The sequence below is a fragment of the Onychomys torridus genome, chromosome 2 (genome assembly GCF_903995425.1).
Source record: "Onychomys torridus chromosome 2, mOncTor1.1, whole genome shotgun sequence".
Classification (NCBI taxonomy): domain Eukaryota; kingdom Metazoa; phylum Chordata; class Mammalia; order Rodentia; family Cricetidae; genus Onychomys; species Onychomys torridus.
Window position 1 is genome coordinate 137,278,908 of NC_050444.1, and position 20,081 is coordinate 137,298,988.

Genomic DNA, 20,081 nt, shown 5'->3' on the forward strand with positions numbered 1-20,081 from the left:
ATGTATTCGGGAGGGTGCTCGAGAATGTAGTGACAGGCAGCAGAGAGTCAGGGAAGCAAGAAGAGGGCTCAGAAAGTCTTCATTACAATCTGGCCTAATGCTGCTCCTCCTTGTTGTGAGGGAGTATGACCGTTGTGGGGGATGGTGGAGAAATTTAACTCCATTGTCTTCTGAGCTAATCACCCAGACACAATTACTGCCTGTGCGTTGGAATGGGGCCCACCTCCAGAGGAAGCTTGACTAACCGGCATGATTACTCCCCCCTGACAGCTGGCCGTGTTTATTTATTATGCTGTGTGGAAGCCTCAGAAGCAGTGGATCACCCTGGACACGGGGATCTTGGAAAGTCCCTTTACTTACCGCCCTGATAAGAGGGAAGAGGCCTGGAGGTTTATCTCATACATGCTGGTTCATGCTGGGTAAGGAATGATGACCAAGTCAACGATGTCAGAAGAGATCAGAAGGGATTGTTAGGCTGGGCAAGGTGATGTATGCCTGTCATTCCAGCACTTGTGAGCCGGAGGCAAGAAGATCAAGGCAAGCATGACTTACATGTTGAATATCAGGCCGGCCAGCCAGTCCAACTCAGTTTTAAAATACAAACAAAAACAGGGAGTCTGTGAGATGGCTCAGAGGGTAAACTCAACAACATGAGTTCAATCCCCAGAATTCAAGTATCGGAAGGAGAGAACTGACTCCTGAAAACTGTCTTCTGACACACATGTGTGCATGCGAGCAGGGGGAGACACACACACACACACACACACACACACACACACACACACACACACACACAGGAAGGAAGCAAAGCAAGAAAGATAGATAATGAACAGGGGAGGCTGTGTTTGTCTTCTGGTTTTGTTTACGGTTTTTCCTGCCTTCCCTTCCCTTCCCTTCCCTTCCCTTCCCTTCCCTTCCCTTCCCTTCCCTTCCCTTCCCTTCCCTTCCCTTCTTCCCTCCCCTCCCTTCCCCTCCCCTCCCCTCCCTTTGCTTTCTTCCTTCCTTCCTCCCTCCCTTCCTTCCTTTTTTTCTTATATACTTCTGGCTGTTCTAGAACTCACTATAAGACCAGACTGGCCTCAAACTCAGAGATCTGCCTGCTTCTGTCTCCTGAGTGCTGGGTTTCTTAAATGTGAGAACCTTTCAAGACCTTACTCAGAATCAGACCATGGTGCTTGTCTACAATCTCAGTAGGTGGGAGGTAGAGGCAGGAGGATCAGGAGTTCAAGGCCAGCATAGGCTACTCAAAATGTTTTTTTTTTAAAGTGTTTTCTCATCATTTTTGGTCCTCCATGCCCACTGTGGTCAGCAAATAGCTTATGGCTATCCTATTTCTTTGGGGAGCCTGTGGTACCAGGTGAATTGACCTTCACCCATGTGACCCACCCCCCATTGAAAATGATCACATTTTTTTGTCAGGGACTAAACAGACATACAGGGCAGGGTGCTTGGTGCAGAACCTAGAACCAGGAAGCTCATGTATGCTAAGCAAGTGTGGTACCCTCTGAGCTGCAGCCCCAGACCTTGAGGTTTTTTTTTTTTTTTAATTAAAAAAATTTTTTTTGAGATAGGGTCTCACATGTAGCTCTGGCTGTCCTGGAACTATGTAGATCAAGCTAGCCTTAAACTCAGAGAAATCCACCTGCCTCTGCCTCCCAGGAAAAGGGATTAAAGTCCACCATGCCTGGATTTCATTCTTTAAATTAGCTTCATTGGTCTTTGCTTCAGTAATACTTGTTGTAAAGCAGAACTTATAACATACATTTATATTTCTAAAAGACTTTTATTTGCTTTACATATGGAAGCATCATGTAAGATTTTATTTCAAAACAGATAAGATGGCAGCTCTTTCAGAGGTCCTGAGTTCAATTCCCAACAATCACAGGGTGGCTCATAACTGTCTATAACTGAGATCGGATGTCCTCTTCTAGCATGCAGGTATACATGCAGACAGAGCACCATATACATAAAATAAATCTTTAAATAATTTAAAAAAATAAGAGAGAAAAAACAGATAAAAGAGTTGCCCGCTTAAAACCAAAACCAAAACCAAAAAACTAAAAGCTGGGTGGCACGCACGCCTTTGATCCCAGCACTCGGGAGGCAGAGGCAGGCGGATCTCTGTGAGTTCGAGGCCAGCCTGGTCTACAGAGTGAGTTCCAGGGCAGGGTCCAAAGCTACACAGAAAAACCCTGTCTTGAATCTCCACCCCCCCCCCCAAAAAAAAACCCTAGAATACAGGGCTGGAGAGAAGGCTCAGTGGTTAGGAGGGCTTGCTGCTCAGTCATGAGGACTGTGGCTTTGATCCTAAGACTTGTGGAGTGCCTCACAGCTTCAGTGACTCCAGCACTAAAGGATTTGGAGCCGCCTGGCTGCCAGGGTGTCTGTCTGTCTGTCTGTCTGTCAGTCTGTCTCCCTCCCACTCCGTCCCTCTCTCTCAAAAGACAGAAAATAAAATTCCAGCAAGTTGTTAAGTAGAACTATCACATGCAAATCTCCCATGACAACAGCTGCTTGGCTGTTTGACCGGTGTTTGTCTCTGCAGAGTCCAGCACATCGTGGGGAATCTCTCTATGCAGCTCGTTCTGGGTATTCCCTTGGAAATGGTCCACAAAGGCCTCCGGGTAGGACTGGTGTATCTGGCAGGAGTGCTTGCAGGTCAGTGTTCTGACGGTAATGTGGAATCAACACTTCTACGCTCTTAGGATTGAAGCCAAAGGTGATGGATGTTTACAGAGGGCTTTTTACTGAAGTCAATATAGATTGCACCCCAGCATAGGATATGCAGAATTATAATATGCTAGGGGATGTGGTAAGTGTCAGAGGTAATTTAACTGGAGATTAGACATTAGAGATAGTAAAAGCACCTGAAGAAAAGTCCCAGTGGCTGTCCTCAGATTATCTCACAGTCTCCTAGCATTTACACAGTTCGGAACTACAAGCCGCTTGGTGTTTGGATCCTGGAGCCCCTGAAATACTAGACTGCAGAGGCTGGAAAGTAACACGTCTGGATTTGCATGTAAGAAAGACTTTTTTTTTTCCCCTGAGACAGTGTTTCTCTGTGTTGTTTTGGTGCCTGTCCTGGATCTCACTCTGTAGTCCAGGCTGGCCTCGAACTCACAGAGATCCGCCTGCCTCTGCCTTCCCAGTGCTGGGATTACAGGCGTGCACCACCACCGCCCGGCAAGAAAGGCATTTTTGCTGCGTGTGGTGGTGCATGATTTTAATCCCAGCACTTGGGAGGCAGAGGCAGGCGGGTCTCTGTGAGTTCAAAGCCAGACTGGTCTATAAAGCAAGTTCCAGAACAACCAGAGCGACATAGATATACCAGAAATAGATAAATAAATGCTTTAATTTTGAGAAAGCTGGAGATTGACCTGAGTTATAAGAAATGACATCTCAAGATCCCAAATTTGGCTATTTGTCCCCAATGTTGCTATCCTATAAATTTTAACACAGCAACACATCCAAGATATTCATGGTCATGCAGCACTCAGAGGAGCCCTCACTGCCTTCTTATGGCCCCGCCTCTTTCTTCCCACCTCTCTCCCTGCTTTGCCGTTGACAAGCACTCACCCACTCTCACGCCTTTATTTGTGTCATGTCAGGAATACAACGCAGTTAATTGTTTTCACTGTGAAAAAGTATTCTGTGTTATGGTCTTGTCTAGCTGTTCATGCCTTGAAGGATATCTAGGTTGTTGTACCTCTTTTCTATTGCTTTTTGAGAAAGCGTCTCTTGTAGCCTAGGTTAGCCTTTAACTTACTAAGTAGTCAAGGATGCTCTTGATTTCCTGATCCTTCTCCCTCCACTTCCCAAGTGGTGAGATTATGGGTTTTTGTGGTGTTGGGGATTCAGCATCTTTGTGAATACTAGGCAAACACTCTGCTGAGCTACATTCCCAGTCTCTCTCTCTCTCTCTCCCTCTCCCTCTCTCTCCTTCTCTCTCCCTCCCCCCTCTCTCTTTTTTCTTCCTTTTCTTTTTCTCCTCCTCCTCCTTCTTTCTTTCTTTATTCAAGACAGGGTTTCTCTGTATAGCCCAGGCTGTGCTGGAACTCTCTCTGTAGACCAGGTTAGCTTGAAACTCAGAGATACACCAGCCTTTGCCTCCCAATTGCTGGGATTAAAGGCATACACCACCACAGCCTAGCCTTTCTTTCTTTCTTTCTTTCTTTCTTTCTTTCTTTCTTTCTCTCTCTCTCTCTCTCTCTCTCTCTCTCTCTCTTTCTTTTTTCTTTATGAGACGCATGTGTCATGTCTTAGTCAGGGTACTACTGCTGCTATGAGCACCATAAAAAGCAAGTTGGGGAGGAAAGAGTTTATTTGGCTTACACTTCCACCACACTGTTCATCAATGAAGGAAGTCAGGACAGGAACTCAAGCAGGGCAGGAACCTGGAGACAAGAGCTGATGCAGAGGCCATGAAGGGGTGCTGCTTACTGGCTTGCTCCCCATGGCTTGCTCAGCCTGTTTTCTTATAGAGCCCAGGACCACCAGCCTGGGGATGACATCACCCACAATGGGCTGGACCCTCCCCCATCAATCACTAATTTAAAGAATGCCCTACGCCCCAATCTTATCCCCTCAGATTTTAACTTATGTCAAATTGGCATAAAATTGGCCACTGCAACTGGTGCTCACATTTTTTTCTCCTCTGTGTAGCCTTATTTTCAGATAAGGTCTCGATGGGCTGTGGTGGTACATGACTTTACTCCTAGCACTTGGGAGGCAGGGGCAGATCTCTGAATTTGAGGTCAGTTTGGCCTACAGAGCGAGTCCCAGGACAGCCAGGGCTACCCAGGGAAACCCTGTCTCAAAAAAACAAAAGAAAGAAACTAACAAATCAAGTCAAATAAGATCTCCTATTTTCAGGGGCTGGAGAGATGGCTCAGAGGTTAAGAGCACTGGCTGTTCTTCCAGAGGTTCTGAGTTCAATTCCCAGCAACCACATGGTGGCTCACAACCACCTATAATGAGATCTGGTGCCCTCTGCTGGCCTATAGGCATATGTGCAGGCAGAACACTATACATAATAAAATACAATAAAAAAAGATCTCCTGTTTTCAAATATTGTTCCAGGGAATTGGATGTCAATGTGTGGCTTAAGGATTATAATTCAACTCAATTTAGTGTTGATGGGAGGTATTTGTCAACTGCTATTTGAGAGAATTTCTGGAGGGCCTGATTTGTAGTGTGCAGTAGTATGGACAGCAGGAAGCCGTCTTGAGCTATCGTAAACAGAGAACTTTGAGAAGGCACAATGCCAAGGCTTAGCTCCCCATCAGATGTCCCACCCACTGTCAGCCTCCCCCTTCCCTACCTTCTCTTTCTGTTTCTTCCCGTGGCTTTTTGTCCTTGAATGCAGATGTGTGGACTTGCGGGCCTCAAGCATCTATTGTACATTCCGGCTCTGCTCAGGGCTTGATTTCAGCCCCAGCATCAGAGCCAAAGTCCTGGGAGAGAATATGAAGGATCAACTCACGTCCTCTGGTGACTTTGGCAGTTGCTTCTTGGCAGGTTTCTCTTGCCATTCAGGTCTATGTTTCCCACTGCTGTTGGGGTCATCTGCAAACAGACCAGTCCCTAGCAATTCACAATTCACGGTGGGCAAAAGAAAGCCAAGATGCCAAGAGAGTTCTCTGTCGCCCTTGCCTTCTCTGTGCATTTCCATGTGCAGTGTTACTGAGGGTCCTTACTCTTGCTACCTGGAGTTGTGCCCACCGATCCACAGAGCCAGCCTCAGACAACACTGTTAAGGCAGAGTGATGGGGCCAGACCAGATCTGATCCTTAGACTTCTCCTTTCTGTAAATTTACAGGAGCACATTAAAAGACTGATGTGGGCAGTCTGCTTTCAGCTCAGCACCCCCAAGCTGACTGATAGTCACAGTCACTCGGAGAGTTCAGGACACCTAAAGCCTCTCAGATCCCACCAGACCTACCGACTCAGACACTGGGGATGTGACCCTGGGATCCACGTTGTGTAGGGCACATGACAGTAAAGCGGGCCATTTTGTGTCCTCAACAGAAGTCCCTGCTCTTTCCTGGACTTGTCGTTTAGTGTGGTCAGTTTTCCTTATATTAGCCTGTCTGTTACATGCCTAGTGCTAACTCAGAGGGTTTAAATTTCTGATAGCTAATGACTCCCTCCTGCCATTCCATTGTTTCTGTGAAAGACTTGTTGAAATCACCTGCCCATTTACATTTTTGCTCACATTCTCTATTGAATGCAACTGTCTATGATGTGCAGGTATCTTCTCCTTGTCTGTATTTTGTCTTCCATTCCCTCTCTGGGTTTTGCTGTGGAGCATGGTCTGCATGCTTGCTGAGCAAGGCTGTACAGCTAAACCCATCTGCAGCTTCTTTCCTTTTCCCAGCCCAATCTTTTCATTCACTTATTTTATGTTTATTTATACAATTTGTCCATTTTGGTTTGTGATATGAAGATTGATATTGACCGACTTTCCAATGTTACACCAAGCTTGCTTTTGGAAGGACAAATACCACTTGGTCATAGTATATTATGATCTTTATAAACTATTGGATTCAATTAGTTAAAGTTTTAAAAGGCTTATTTTGTTTGTTTGTTTGTTTTTGAGACAAGGTTTCCTCTGTGAGTAGTCCTGGCTGTTCTGGAACTCACTCTGTAGACCAGGCTGGCCTCGAACTCAGAGATCCACCTACTTCTGCCTCCTGAGTGCTGGGATTAGAGATGTGTGCTACCACCATCAGGCTGATTTACTTAGTTTTTAATTATGTGTATGTGTGTTTTTGTTTTGTTTGTTTGTTTTTTGAGACAAGGTTTCTCTGTAGCTTTGGAGGCTGTCCTGGAACTCACTCTGTAGACCAGGCTGGCCTCGAACTCACAGAGATCCACCTGGCTCTGCCTCCCAAATGCTGGGATTACAGGTGTGTGCCACCACAGTCTGGCTGTGTGTGTATGTGTTTGTGTTTGTGTGTGTGTGTGTGTGTGTGTGTGTGTGTGTGTGTGTGTATTTTTAATTATGTGCATATGAGTGCAGGTGCCAGCCAAAGCCAGAAACAGTGGTTCTCTCTCCTCCTCCCCTTCCTCTTCCTTCTTCTCCCTCCCTAACTTCCCCCTCCCTCCCTTCCTCCCTCCTTCTTGGAGATTGAACTGAGAACACTGACAGATCTAGGCAAATGCTCTCCTCCTGAGTCAGAGTCAGATTCCATAGTCCTAGACTGTAGTTGTCTTGTAACGTCTTTGCTCATTTTGCACTAAAGTAATGCTTGCCTCATACAACAAGGAGGGGCGTGTCTTAGCCTCTTCAGTTTTATGGAGAAGGTTTGGCGGAAGTGTTATTACTTGGAAAGAGGCAGTGGTGCTGAGAATCAAACCCAGGGCCTTGCACATAGTAGGCAGGCGCTCTACCACTGGGCCTTGCACATAGTAGGCAGGCGCTCTACCACTGGGCCTTGCACATAGTAGGCAGGCGCTCTACCACTGGGCCTTGTACATAGTAGGCAGGCGCTCTACCACTGGGCCTTGCACATAGTAGGCAGGCGCTCTACCACTGGGCCTTGTACATAGTAGGCAGGCGCTCTACCACTGAGCCTTGCACATAGTAGGCAGGCGCTCTACCACTGGGCCTTGTACATAGTAGGCAGGCGCTCTACCACTGGGCCTTGTACATAGTAGGCAGGCGCTCTACCACTGGGCCTTGCACATAGTCTGCAGGCGCTCTACCACTGAGCCTTGTACATAGTAGGCAGGCGCTCTACCACTGAGCCTTGTACATAGTAGGCAGGCGCTCTACCACTGAGCCTTGCACATAGTAGGCAGGCGCTCTACCACTGGGCCTTGCACATAGTAGGCAGGCGCTCTACCACTGGGCCTTGTACATAGTAGGCAGGCGCTCTACCACTGGGCCTTGCACATAGTAGGCAGGCGCTCTACCACTGGGCCTTGTACATAGTAGGCAGGCGCTCTACCACTGAGCCTTGCACATAGTAGGCAGGCGCTCTACCACTGGGCCTTGTACATAGTAGGCAGGCGCTCTACCACTGGGCCTTGTACATAGTAGGCAGGCGCTCTACCACTGGGCCTTGTACATAGTAGGCAGGCGCTCTACCACTGAGCCTTGCACATAGTAGGCAGGCGCTCTACCACTGGGCCTTGTACATAGTAGGCAGGCGCTCTACCACTGGGCCTTGTACATAGTAGGCAGGTGCTCTACCACTGGGCCTTGCACATAGTCTGCAGGCGCTCTACCACTGGGCCTTGCACATAGTCTGCAGGCGCTCTACCACTGGGCCTTGTACATAGTAGGCAGGCGCTCTACCACTGAGCCTTGCACATAGTAGGCAGGCGCTCTACCACTGGGCCTTGCACATAGTAGGCAGGTGCTCTACCACTGAGCCTTGTACATAGTAGGCAGGCGCTCTACCACTGGGCCTTGCACATAGTAGGCAGGCGCTCTACCACTGAGCCTTGCACATAGTCTGCAGGTGCTCTACCACTGGGCCTTGTACATAGTAGGCAGGCGCTCTACCACTGGGCCTTGCACATAGTAGGCAGGTGCTCTACCACTGGGCCTTGTACATAGTAGGCAGGCGCTCTACCACTGGGCCTTGTACATAGTAGGCAGGCGCTCTACCACTGAAGCTCATTCTCAGTCCTGGCTATCACTTCTTATTTAAATGATTGTGAGAATTCAGCAGTGAAGTGGGGTGTGTGCCTATGATCCTAACACTCAGGAGACAGAGGCAGGAGGATCAGGAGTTCAAAGCCATCCTCTGTTACACAGCAAGTTTGTAAACAGCTTGGTCTATGGAAGACCTTGTGTCAAAAACCAAACCAAGGGTTAGGGATTTAGCTCAGTGGTAGAGCGCTCAATCCTCAGCTCCAAAAAAAAAAAAAAAAAAAAAAGAAAGAAAAGAAAAACAAACCAAAACAAATCCCCAGCAATAAAGACACCTCAGCCTGTAATTTGCTCTGTGGAAAGATTTTAAAGTTTAATTAAATTTTAAAAGTAGTTGTTAGGTAGCAACTCAGAGACAGAGGCAGGCAGATCTCTGCCAGTTTGCTTTACTTAGTAGATTCTAGGAGAGCCCAAGGCTACATAATAAGACTTGGTTTAAAAACAAAAATAAAAAAATTAGACCAAAACAAAGAAAAGAAACCCAACAAAATCCGTTTATTATCTTTTTATTTATTATATGGTGAATATGCTATGGTATAATTTCCCCCATTTATTTTATTTATTTATTTTATAACATATTTATTTTAAGATTTATTTATTTATTATGTATACAGAAGAGGGTGCCAGATCTTATTACAGATGGTTGTGAGCCACCATGTGGTTGCTGGGAATTGAACTCAGGACCTCTGGAAGAACAATCAGTGCGCTTAACCTCTGAGCCATCTCTCCAGCCCCCTACTTTAGATTTTTTTAATCCTACTTCATTCATTCTTACAGTTCCATCTGATCTTTTGTATTTTATTTCTCCAGGTTCCCTTGCCAGCTCCATTTTTGACCCCCTTAATTCTCTTGTGGGTGCTTCAGGAGGAGTCTATGCATTGATGGGAGGCTACTTTATGAATGTTATAGTGGTAAGTATTATGGGAATGGAAGTTTTAAAGGCAGGATCTCATGTAGCCCAGGCTAGTCTGGAACCTGATATGTAGCAGAGGCTGGCCTCTACTTTGATCCTCATCTAGATTCTGGATTTTTTTTTTTTTTTTTTTTAGTTTTTTGAGACAGGGTTTCTCTGTGTAGCTTTAGAGCCTGTCCTGGAACTCACTCTGTAGCCCAGGCTGGCCTCGAACTCACAGAGATCCGCCTGCCCCTGCTTCCCGAGTGCTGGGATTAAAGGCATACGCCGACGTCACCACCACCACCACCCAGCAAAGTATTTCTATTTTTTTTTTTTTTTGAGCTGAGGATTGAACCCAGGGCCTTGCACTTGCTAGGCAAGCACTCTACCACTGAGCTAAATCCCCAACCCCGGATCTTTGCCCTTTTATGTGCAAAGATCACAAGGACGCACCACTATACCCCATTTCTGGGTTAAACACAGATTTGGTTATGTTGTTTTATGTGTGTGAGTATTTTCTATGCATGTATTTATGGGCACTGTGTGCGTGCCTGGAGCCCATGGGAGTCAGAAAACTCCAAAAGTGGAGTTTCAGATGGCTGAGGGCCATTATGTGGGTGTTGGACTCAAACCCAGGTCCTCTGGAACCATTTCTCCAGCTCCTGGAGTTTCTGTTTTCTTTATAAATGAATAGTTGTTTGATTCAGGGGATCCGGATTTATCAATATTTACTGAGTTCTTATGATCTAAGAATTGTTTGGCCACTAGAAAAAACAAACCCTCAAAGAATCAGGGAGGCTAAATAGTAGGGGGGACCCTAGGATGGACTGTGGCTTATAATAAGTTTTGGTTTTACTCAATTACTGGGCAAGCCTAAATGAAACATTTCACTATTAGGATAAGAATTTATACTATATCAAGCTGATAATAGAAAAATAAATAAATTAATAAAAAAAAAAAAAAGAAAAAGCAAACTCCCAGTCCAGCTGCTGAAACCCCTTTGTACCACACTGTCTCCAGGGCGCTGATTAGTCAGACGTCTGTAGTCTGATTTATTGAGTTGCTTCTCCCCCCCCCCTTTCAAATAATAAACTTTCTTCCCAGGGAGCTAAAGTTTGATTAAAAATAACAGCCTAGGGCCGGCGAGGTGGCTCAGCAGATAAAGGTCCTGCCACCAAGCCTGACCCTTGAGTTCAATCCCCTGAGCCCATGTGGTGGAAGGAGAGAACCTATTCCCACATGCCTGATGATCTCCACATGTGAGGCATGGGCATGTACACACACACACACACACACACACACACACACACACACACACACAAACACAGGCACATACAATACATTTTTGAAAATGTAATTTAAAAATAATAGCCTGGCATTTCCAGTCTCGTAAAAAATGAAAGAAATGCTCAAATATTGGTTAAATCTCTCTCAACTCCTACTGGGAAAGAAGATGGAATAGTAAAAGACTATTAACCAGAAAGGCTTAGAAGTATTTTACCAGACTTATTTCTCAATTTATTGACACATTAAATATTGATTTTTTTTGTTACTTATATTTAACTACTGGCTAATGACATTGTGTCATTTACATCATAAAATTAAACATTATGGTTTTTTTTTTTTTTGAGCTGAGGATCGAACCCAGGACCTTGCGCTTGCTAGGCAAGCGCTCTACCACTGAGCTAAATCCCCAACCCTATGTTTTGTTTTGTGGTCCCAAATGCAGCAGCATTGTTCTTCTCTGCTGCATTTGAAAACTTGGCTGTTGCATCTATGGTTTGCTTTGCAAGTATTTGACGCATAAACATTGCTTTAAGCTGGGTGTGGTGGTACATGACTTTAATCCCAGGACTTAAGAGGTAGAGACAGGCAGGTCTCTATGGGTTCGAAGGCAGCTTGGTCTACAGAGCAAGTTCCAGGACAGCCAGGGCTACACAGAGAAACTGTCTTGAAAACAAAACCAAAACCAAAACCAGTAAACATTGCTTTAAATGAAACAGCGAACGAAGAGGGAGTCAGGTTGAGATGCCGTTGGCTTATAGCTTATAGTCTTCTTATTGCTTTCTCAGAATTTTCGAGAAATGATTCCTGCCTTTGGAATCGTCAGACTACTCGTCATCATCCTGATAGGTAAATGAGCTTTGTGAATACTTTACGCCCTCAATCTACTCTTCAGCCTTCAGAAGGGCTCCTTGGGGTGCCCCACCCTACCATGAAGGACGATGGAGATAGTCTAATGTTGGGGGAAAAGTGTCTGACAGTAGAGATGCCTCCAGGATGTGCCCGGGCAAGCTCTGGATGTGCTCTGTGCCTCTCACAATAGCTTCCCTTGCGCTCTCTGTCCTGCATTCTCATTTTCAGGCCATGGAAAGTACATGATTTTTGTCTGCAAAGGAAAAACTGAGATTATCTTCTTCCTAAATGTTTAAATTTTCAATTTGGGGGGCAGTAGGAAGGGGTTTGAGATAGGTTCATGTAGACCAGGATGGCCCTGAATTTGAGATGTAGTTGAGGATGACCTTGAACTCCTCAATCTCCTGCTCCCCCATCCTGAGCACTAAGATTACAGATATGTGCTGTTTTACCTGGGTTTATATAGTGCCAGAGACCCAACCCAGGGTTTTCTGCAAGGTAGGCAAACACCACCAAGTGAGCTACAGCTGCAGTCTGTGTCTTGGATTCTTAGTGCATAAAATGCCACCCTTACCCTCACTGGGATTGCTAAGACAATCCTCTATGGTCTCTCTGTTCCTGTTCCTGCTTCCTATTTCCCATCTAACAGCCAGAATGATCCTTCCCCAGCACCATGAAGGCAAGCAATCTCATCAGACTCATGTCACTTGTACTCAATGCCCTCAGAGTCTTCTGTCATGAAGATGTCAGTCATACATCAAAGTTGCTGGCTCATAAGAGCCCTGAGCATCTCTCTCCAGCTCCTTCCCTGATTCCATCACCCACCTCTTCATCCTTAATTCAAGTCCAGAATCATCTGGAACACAGGAGGCTGACTCTCAGCCTTAGTTCCTCATTGACCTGTCTAGGGTGAGCCAGATAATTTCATCTTTAATAAGTTCCTGGTGCAAAGTGTCGTGGTTCCTGCCTGTCATCCCAGCATTCTGGAGTCAAAACAGGAGGATTCCTGCAAGTTTGGGCCCACTTGGGCTGGATAGTAAGTTCAAGACTAGCCTGGGCTATATACTGAAACCCCATCCTGAGCAAAAGAAAATAGGAGTTCCCAGATGATTGTGATATTGCTGATTTGGGGGACAGTTCTGCTTCAAAGATTCATGCTTGTTCTTCACTCTGGCTGGAAGATTCCTGCTTTACATACCAACATGACTTGCTCCATCCAGTGAAGGATTCTTGGAGAGCTTCCCTGATCCTCCTATTAAAAAATGACAGCCTGGCTGATGAAATGTTTGGCTCAGTGGGTAAAAGTGCCTGCCACCAAGCCTGACATCCTGAGTTCAATTCCCAGGACCCTTGTAGTGGAAGCAGGGAACTGACTTTTGCAAGATGTCCTCTGACCTGCATACAAGCCCTGTGGCACGTGGGTACACACCCACACATATACATCCACACTTACACACTAAATTAATTAAAAATATTATTTTAAAGGACAGCCTATTCCTGACACCCCCAATTCTTCTTCATCTTTATTTTCTCTGTACTACTCTGTGTGACATGGCACACTATTGTCTTTTGTTTGCTTGCTTGACTGGTTTTTGAAATAGGGTCTCACTCTGTAGACTTGGCTGGCCTGGAACTAGGTATGTAGACCAGGCTGGCCTCGAACTGACAAAAATCTGCCGGCCTCTGCCTGGTGCTGGTATTATAGACATCAGCCAACATACCTGGCAATGCACACTCCCCTCCTCTGTCCATAGGTCAGGGCCATCGGGTCTGCTCTTTGTTCTATGTCTACCGTAAGAATAGTGCCATCAGGTGGAAGATAGTCAATGACTACTTTTTGATTAATAAATCCATAAATGGTTGGCTGATAATGTCCACTTCATTGGGCTGTTATGAGAATTAATGAATTAATGAAGGGAGGGCAGCTGGCACAGTGGCAGAGTAAAATGAGACATCGTTGAGGGGAACTTCTGCCTGATGTGGAGGTCCTGGGCTTCATTGGGGTGTCTTCTCTTCTAGTTGCCTCAGATATGGGATTTGCTCTCTACAGGAGGTTCTTTGTCCCTGCAAATGGGTCTCCGGTGAGTTTACTTCTTTCCCTCCCTCCCTCCCTCCCTCCCTCCCTCCCTCCCTTCCTTCCTTCCTTCCTTCCTTCCTTCCTTCCTTCCTGTGTGTTTGAGTGTGTGTGTGTGTGTGTGTGTGCAGTACATGCACATGCACATGCACACATAAGTTCATGTTGGGTATGTGGAGGTAAGAGGACAACTTTCAGAACTGGTTCTTGCCTTCCATCCTATCCCTGTCTCTAATCACACCATAGGAATTCTGGGATTACAGATATGTGCTGCTGTATCTAGCTTTCTTCTCTCTCTCTGTCTCTGTCTGTCTGTCTGTCTGTCTGTCTCTCTCTCTCTCTCTCTCTCTCTCTCTCTGTGTGTGTGTGTGTGTGTGTATAGCCCTGGCCATCCTGAAACTTGATCTGTAGACCTGGAGATGCACCTGCCTCTGCCTCCTGAGTGCTGGGACTAGAGGTGTGTGCCACCACCACCCAGCCCAGCTTTCTTAGACTATTCACTGCTGTATCCAGCTTTCCCACATGGGTTCCAGGATTCAGACTTAGGTCATCAGGCTTTTGAGGCAAGAACTTGTTTACCTGCTGAGACATCTCTCCAGCCTCAATTTCTTCCTTTTGTGTTTGTTTTGTTTTGTTTTAAGAAAAATTTATTTTCCCATCAAAAAGAGTTATCATGTAATCTCAGTACTCAGGAAACTGAGGCAGGAGGATCTGGTGTTCAAGGCTACCCTCAGCTACACAGCAAGTTCTGGGCAGCCTGGGCTAATAACAACAAAACAACCAAACATGAAAAAAGGGATATCAAATAGAGGTTACAACTCCAATTTAAAGCAATCAAATATCCATTTGGAAGTTGAAAAAATATCCTAAGGCAGATCTGAGGAGATGCCTCAATGGATAAAGAGCTTGATGAACCTTTGGGAGGACAGGAGTTCAAATCCCAGCACTAACACAAATGTCCGACAGGTCCGTGGTGGCCGGCCTGTATTTCCAGTGCTTGGTAAGTGCAAAGTGGGATTTCCCAAGGCAAGCTGCCTAGCTAGACTCCTGCAGTCATTGACCTTAGGGTTCAAGTAAGAAACTTTACTTCCCTGGGCATGGCAGTGTGTTGTATGATATTTTGATCATCTTCTGACAATAAAGCTTGCTTGGAGTCAGAGGGTGGAGCTAGCCACTAGCTGACCAAAATTAACTATAGAGGTTTTGGAGGACCAAGGACAGATGGAAGACAGGAAGTAGTAAGATGTGACTGAGAGAGGCTCTCAGCCCTTTTGGATGGAGGAATGTAAGATGCAGGAGGTCACTGGTGGCTGCTCCCTGCTTCTCTAGTCTTTCAGGTTCTCTTTTTTTCTTAATTTTTTATTTTATTTTATTTTATGTGCCATGTCGAGTCCCCTGGAACTGTAATTACAGACAGTTGTGAGATGCCATGTGGGTGCTGGGAATTGAACCTGGGTCCTTTGGAAGAGCAGTCAGTGCTCTTAACCACTGAGCCATCTCTCCATCTTACCCTGATATCTGACTACTAATTTTTCATTGATAAAGAATAATTAGGTAAACTCTTCAATAGTGCATGCCTTTCATTCCAGCATTGGGAGGCAGAAGCAGGATGATCTTTGTGAGTTCGAGACCTGGTCTACCTAGTGAGTCCCAGGACTAAATAGAGAGATCCTTTAAAAAAATGGAGAGAGACCTACCTCAATATTTAAAGTGGATAAATGGAGAATTGAGGGCAGCTTGCTTATACATATGCACCCACATACATGTAAACACACATGCACACACATCTCAAATACACATACATGCACAACCAAAAACAAAGGGAAAAACTCCTGAGGAAACCAGAGTTCAGACTGTCTGCCACTCAGCTCTCATCGTTTTGTCTGCCTTGCTGATGGCCACTCAAAAAGAGACAACAAGGGTTTCCTCTGCCCACAGAGAATTCAAAGCAAATTGGAAAATGGCTTGTGGCAATGCATTCCTTAATCTCAGCACTTGTGAGGTAGAGGCAGGAGGATCATGAGTCAAGATCAGCCTCAACTACATCGCTAGTTCAGGCCAGCATGAGATATATGGGGCTCTGTCTAAAAAAAAAAAAATAATAATGAATCAATATAACAATGACATTTTGTGTTCAAGCATACTATAAAGCTGACGAAAATAATTTTCAGTGGTTAGTCTTTGAATGTGGTAGTTCGTTTCTATTGTTATTTAATTCTGTATCTCATTTCAACAGTTTATGACAACAGAGATACCTCATGGCTGTTCCCACTCTGCTCTCTTGGCTGGCTTTCTATATAGAAACATCCCAAATGCAAAGCTGATCAAGAGAAATACAAAGGAACTGTTGTTGTGTCTGTGTGCTAGAGAGTGGGTGAAATTATGTGTTTTCTTAGGGTTGGTGGTATACACCTATAATCCCAACACTCAGGAGACTGAGGCAAGAGAATTTGAGTTCCAGTCCATCCAGGGTTATATAGTAAGACCCTGTCTCAAAGAGAAAGAACGGAAGAAAGAAAGAAAGAAGGAAGGGAGGAAGGAAGGAAGGAAGGAAGAAAAGAAAGGAAGGAGAAAGAAAAAAAGAAGGGAAAGAGAAGAGAGAGAGAGGAAGAAAGAATCGATTTGAGCTGGTGAGCTGTCTCAGGGTGTACCTCGCCTCCTAGCAAGCCTGACAACCTATGTTTAGTCCCTGAAAGCTGTGGCAAGAGAGACTCAACGTCACAAAGCTGTCCACTGTCCTCCACATGTGCTCTGTGGCATGTGTACACATCATAATACAGATACACAATAATGATAATAACTTACAAAACAAAAAAGAAAAAGACTTTTGGTATTTTTTTGAGACAGGGTTTCTCTGAGTATCCCCAACTGTCCTGGATCTTGCTCTGTAGACCAGGCTGGCCTTGAACACACAGAGATCCACCTGCCTCTGCCTCCTGAGTGCTGGGATTCAAGGTGTGTGCTACCACACCCAGCTTTATGTGTTTTACAACATCATCTTCTCTGGGAGAACAAACGGTTTTGTCTTAGCCCAGAGACCCAGACTTTCCGACTATGATATTTGCACTTCAGTAGGAGATCCACAGCTGAAGTACAGAATTAGCATTTCCCCCACCCATTTCTATTTTTTCCCTTTCTCTAAAGGTGTCCTTTGCCGCTCACATCGCAGGCGGATTTGCTGGGATGTCCATAGGTTACACTGTGTTCAGCTGCTTTGACAAGACGCTGCTCAAAGACCCCAGGTTCTGGATTGCAATTGCTGCATATGTAGCTTGTCTCTTATTTGCTGTGTTTTTTAACATCTTCCTGTCCCCAGCAAACTGACTCACCTCTAATATAAGCCAGTTAGTAAAAGTGCCACGTGGGGGAAAATGGAAAACTCTGTGAAGAAACACAGATATCCCAGCATATGCTGAGAGCTTTATAAAGATGGACAGCACCTGATTCATCCCTTCTGAGGGGAACTTCCAACAGGAAGGAAGAAAAAAAAGACAGAAATCAAAGACTGGGTCTTCCGTACATGGAGTATGTATTACCCTATGACAGAGACTTGATATCCTTGGGGGATGTAATTTGGAGTTTGTTTGATAGACTCCACGAGAACTGTACTATCCTGAGAATAAACACTTTTCATATCTGTGTTGGACCCTTGGTTCTTGTGCTCTGAAGCAGAGCCTCCTGTATCCCAAGATGGCCAGTTCTTGGCTGGATCCAAGGAGGACCTAGAACTCTGGTCTTTGCTTACACCTCTACAGCTGGGATTACAGGCTGTGTGCTGTCACCCTGGGGCCTTCAGCCTTTGAGCTGGCACTCCACTAATTAAGCCATATCCCCCATGTCACACACACTCTCTCTCTTTTTAATGATTCCTTTTTTTTTTTTTTTTTTTTTTTTTGGTTGTTTTTTGGTTGTTTGTTTTGAGACAGGTTTCTCTGTACAGTCCTGGCTGTCCTGGATCTTGACTGCTGGGATTAAAGGTATGTACTACCACTGCCCAGCCTCCTTTTTTATTTTTTATGTGCATTGGTGTTTTTGCCTGCATTGTGTGTCTGTGTGAGGGAGTTGTAGTTAGTTGTGAGCTGCCATGTTGGTGCTGGGAATCGAACCTGGGTCTTCTGGAAGAGCAGTCAGTGCTCTTAACTTCTGAGCCATCTCTCCAGCCCCTCACATCAGACTCTTTTTGTTTGTTTGTTTTTAATTTATTTTTATTTTATGTGAATTGATGTTTTGCCTGTATGTCTGTGTGAGGGTGCCAGGTGCCCTGGAACTGGAGTTACAGACAGTTGTGAGCCACTATGTGGTTGCTGGGAACTGAACCCAGGTCCTCTGGAAGAACAGCCAGTGCTCTCAACCACTGAGCCATCTCTCCAGCCCCGTTTGTTTTTCAAGACAGAGTTTTATCTGTGTAACAGCCATGACTATCCTGGAACTCACTTTGTGTAGACCAAGCTGGCCTCAAACTCACAGAGATCCATCTGCTTCTGCATTCTGGGTGCTGGGATTAAAGGTGTGAGTCACCAGAGCACAGCTGTTTCTTGTCCTTGTTTGTTTTCAAGATTTGCTTATTTTACTTTTATGTGTATGGATGTTTTGTCTGTATACATGTATGTGTGCCACATACATGTCTCCTGGATCCCCTGGAATGGGAGTTACCAATGGCTGTTAGGACTCTAACCTGGATCCTTTGCAAGAGCAACAAGTGCTCCAACCACTGAGCCATCTCCAGCCCCCCAAAAAGACTATTTTGAAGTGTTTTGTATGCATGGTTGCTATTTTTTTCAACCTAGAAATGTAGATATAATTTTGTATCTTAGATGAAGACATGGGAATGCCTAAAAAATCAAAATACAGTTGCATACCTGTGGGTTCACAGTCACAGATTCCATCAATCTTAGACTAAAAATATTTGAAAAAAATTATATCTATATAGAATATAGGCGCGCGCGCGCGCGTGTGTGTGTGTGTGTGTGTGTGTGTGTGTGTGTGTGTATGTGTGTGTGCATGTGTGCCACAGTACACAAGTGGAGGTCAGAGGACAATCTTGAGGGGGGAGTCAGTTCTCTTCTTCCATGATGTGGGCCCCGGGGATCAAGCTTAGCTTATCGGATCTGGCAGCCAACACCTTTGCCCTCTGAGCCATTTTGACAGCCCAGCTACCTTTATTTTTGAGATGTTATCTTTCATTGACTCCAGAACTTACCTTTTTAGCTAGATTAACTGGCCAGCCAGCTTCTAGGATTCTGTGTCCCTCTCCCCCAGTACTGGGATTGTAGGTGTGTTTTTCTATGCCTGACTTCGACTGCATGCTCAGGATTTGAACTTAGATGCTCATATGTATGCAGTAAACACTGAGTCATTTCCACCCTAGACTATGTGTGTGTTGTACAGGTCTTTGCGTATGCGTGCACATGAGTATGGAGGACAGAGGTCATCTTCAGTCAGTCTCCATTATTTTTTTGAGACAGGATCTCTCACTGAACCTGGAGTTCACTGATTGGCTGTGCTGGCTGGCTGGCCCATCACCCTCAGGAATCCTCTTGTCTCCATCTACCAGTGCTGTTGTTACAGACACTTGCCACCATACTCAGCTTTTTACATGGGTGCTGGGCATCAGAACTCAGACCTTCATGCTTGTATGGCAGTTTACCCATGGAGCCCTCTCCCCAGACCCTATGGATGGTTTTTATCATCACCATATTTCATAAACAACATACAGTAACAACTGTTTACGTTGCGTTGGGTGCTATAGGTAGGTGTCTTAGTTACTATACTATTGCTGTGAAGAGACACCATGACCATGGTGACTCTTATAAAAGAAAACATTTAATTGGGACTTTGCTTAAAGTTACAGAGGGCTAATCCACGATCATCATGATGGGAAGAAGGCAGACATGGTGCTGGAGCAATAGATGAATGCTTGATATCCTGATCTTCAGGCAGCAGGGAGAGAGAGAGAGAGAGAGAGAGAGAGAGAGAGAGAGAGAGAGAGACAGATAGACTTTTAACTTGCTGTGGGCATTTGAAACCTCAAAGCCCACCTCCTCTAAAAGGCCATATCTCCTATTCCTTCTAATCCTCAAATAGTTCCATTCCTTCTGGATTCAGCATTCAAATATATGTACCTATGTATGGGGGGCCTGCTGTGAAATAATCCTCTTGTACACTGTAAAAATTTGTCACTCAAACTGGTTTAATAAAATGCTGATTGGCCAGTAGCCAGGCAGGAAGTATAGGTGGGGTGACCAAACTAAGGATGCTGGGATGAAGAAGGGTGGAGTCAGAGAGCTGCCAGCCAGATGCAGAGGAAGCAAGAT

At 45.3% G+C, this 20,081-nt stretch overlaps 1 protein-coding gene across 1 annotated transcript in view; it reads left to right on the top strand.

Annotated features, from left to right (window-relative positions):
- The window catches only part of Rhbdl2 (rhomboid like 2), a 44,930-nt gene extending 27,608 nt beyond the window's left edge, over positions 1–17,322 (top strand). The window contains exons 3-8 of the mRNA XM_036180075.1: positions 271–419; positions 2,546–2,658; positions 9,473–9,573; positions 11,630–11,690; positions 13,713–13,774; positions 16,912–17,322. Of these exons, the coding sequence (XP_036035968.1) occupies positions 271–419; positions 2,546–2,658; positions 9,473–9,573; positions 11,630–11,690; positions 13,713–13,774; positions 16,912–17,091 (666 nt within the window). The 3' untranslated portion in view covers positions 17,092–17,322. The remainder of the gene's footprint in view (positions 1–270; positions 420–2,545; positions 2,659–9,472; positions 9,574–11,629; positions 11,691–13,712; positions 13,775–16,911) is intronic.
- The last annotated feature ends 2,759 nt before the right edge of the window (positions 17,323–20,081 follow it).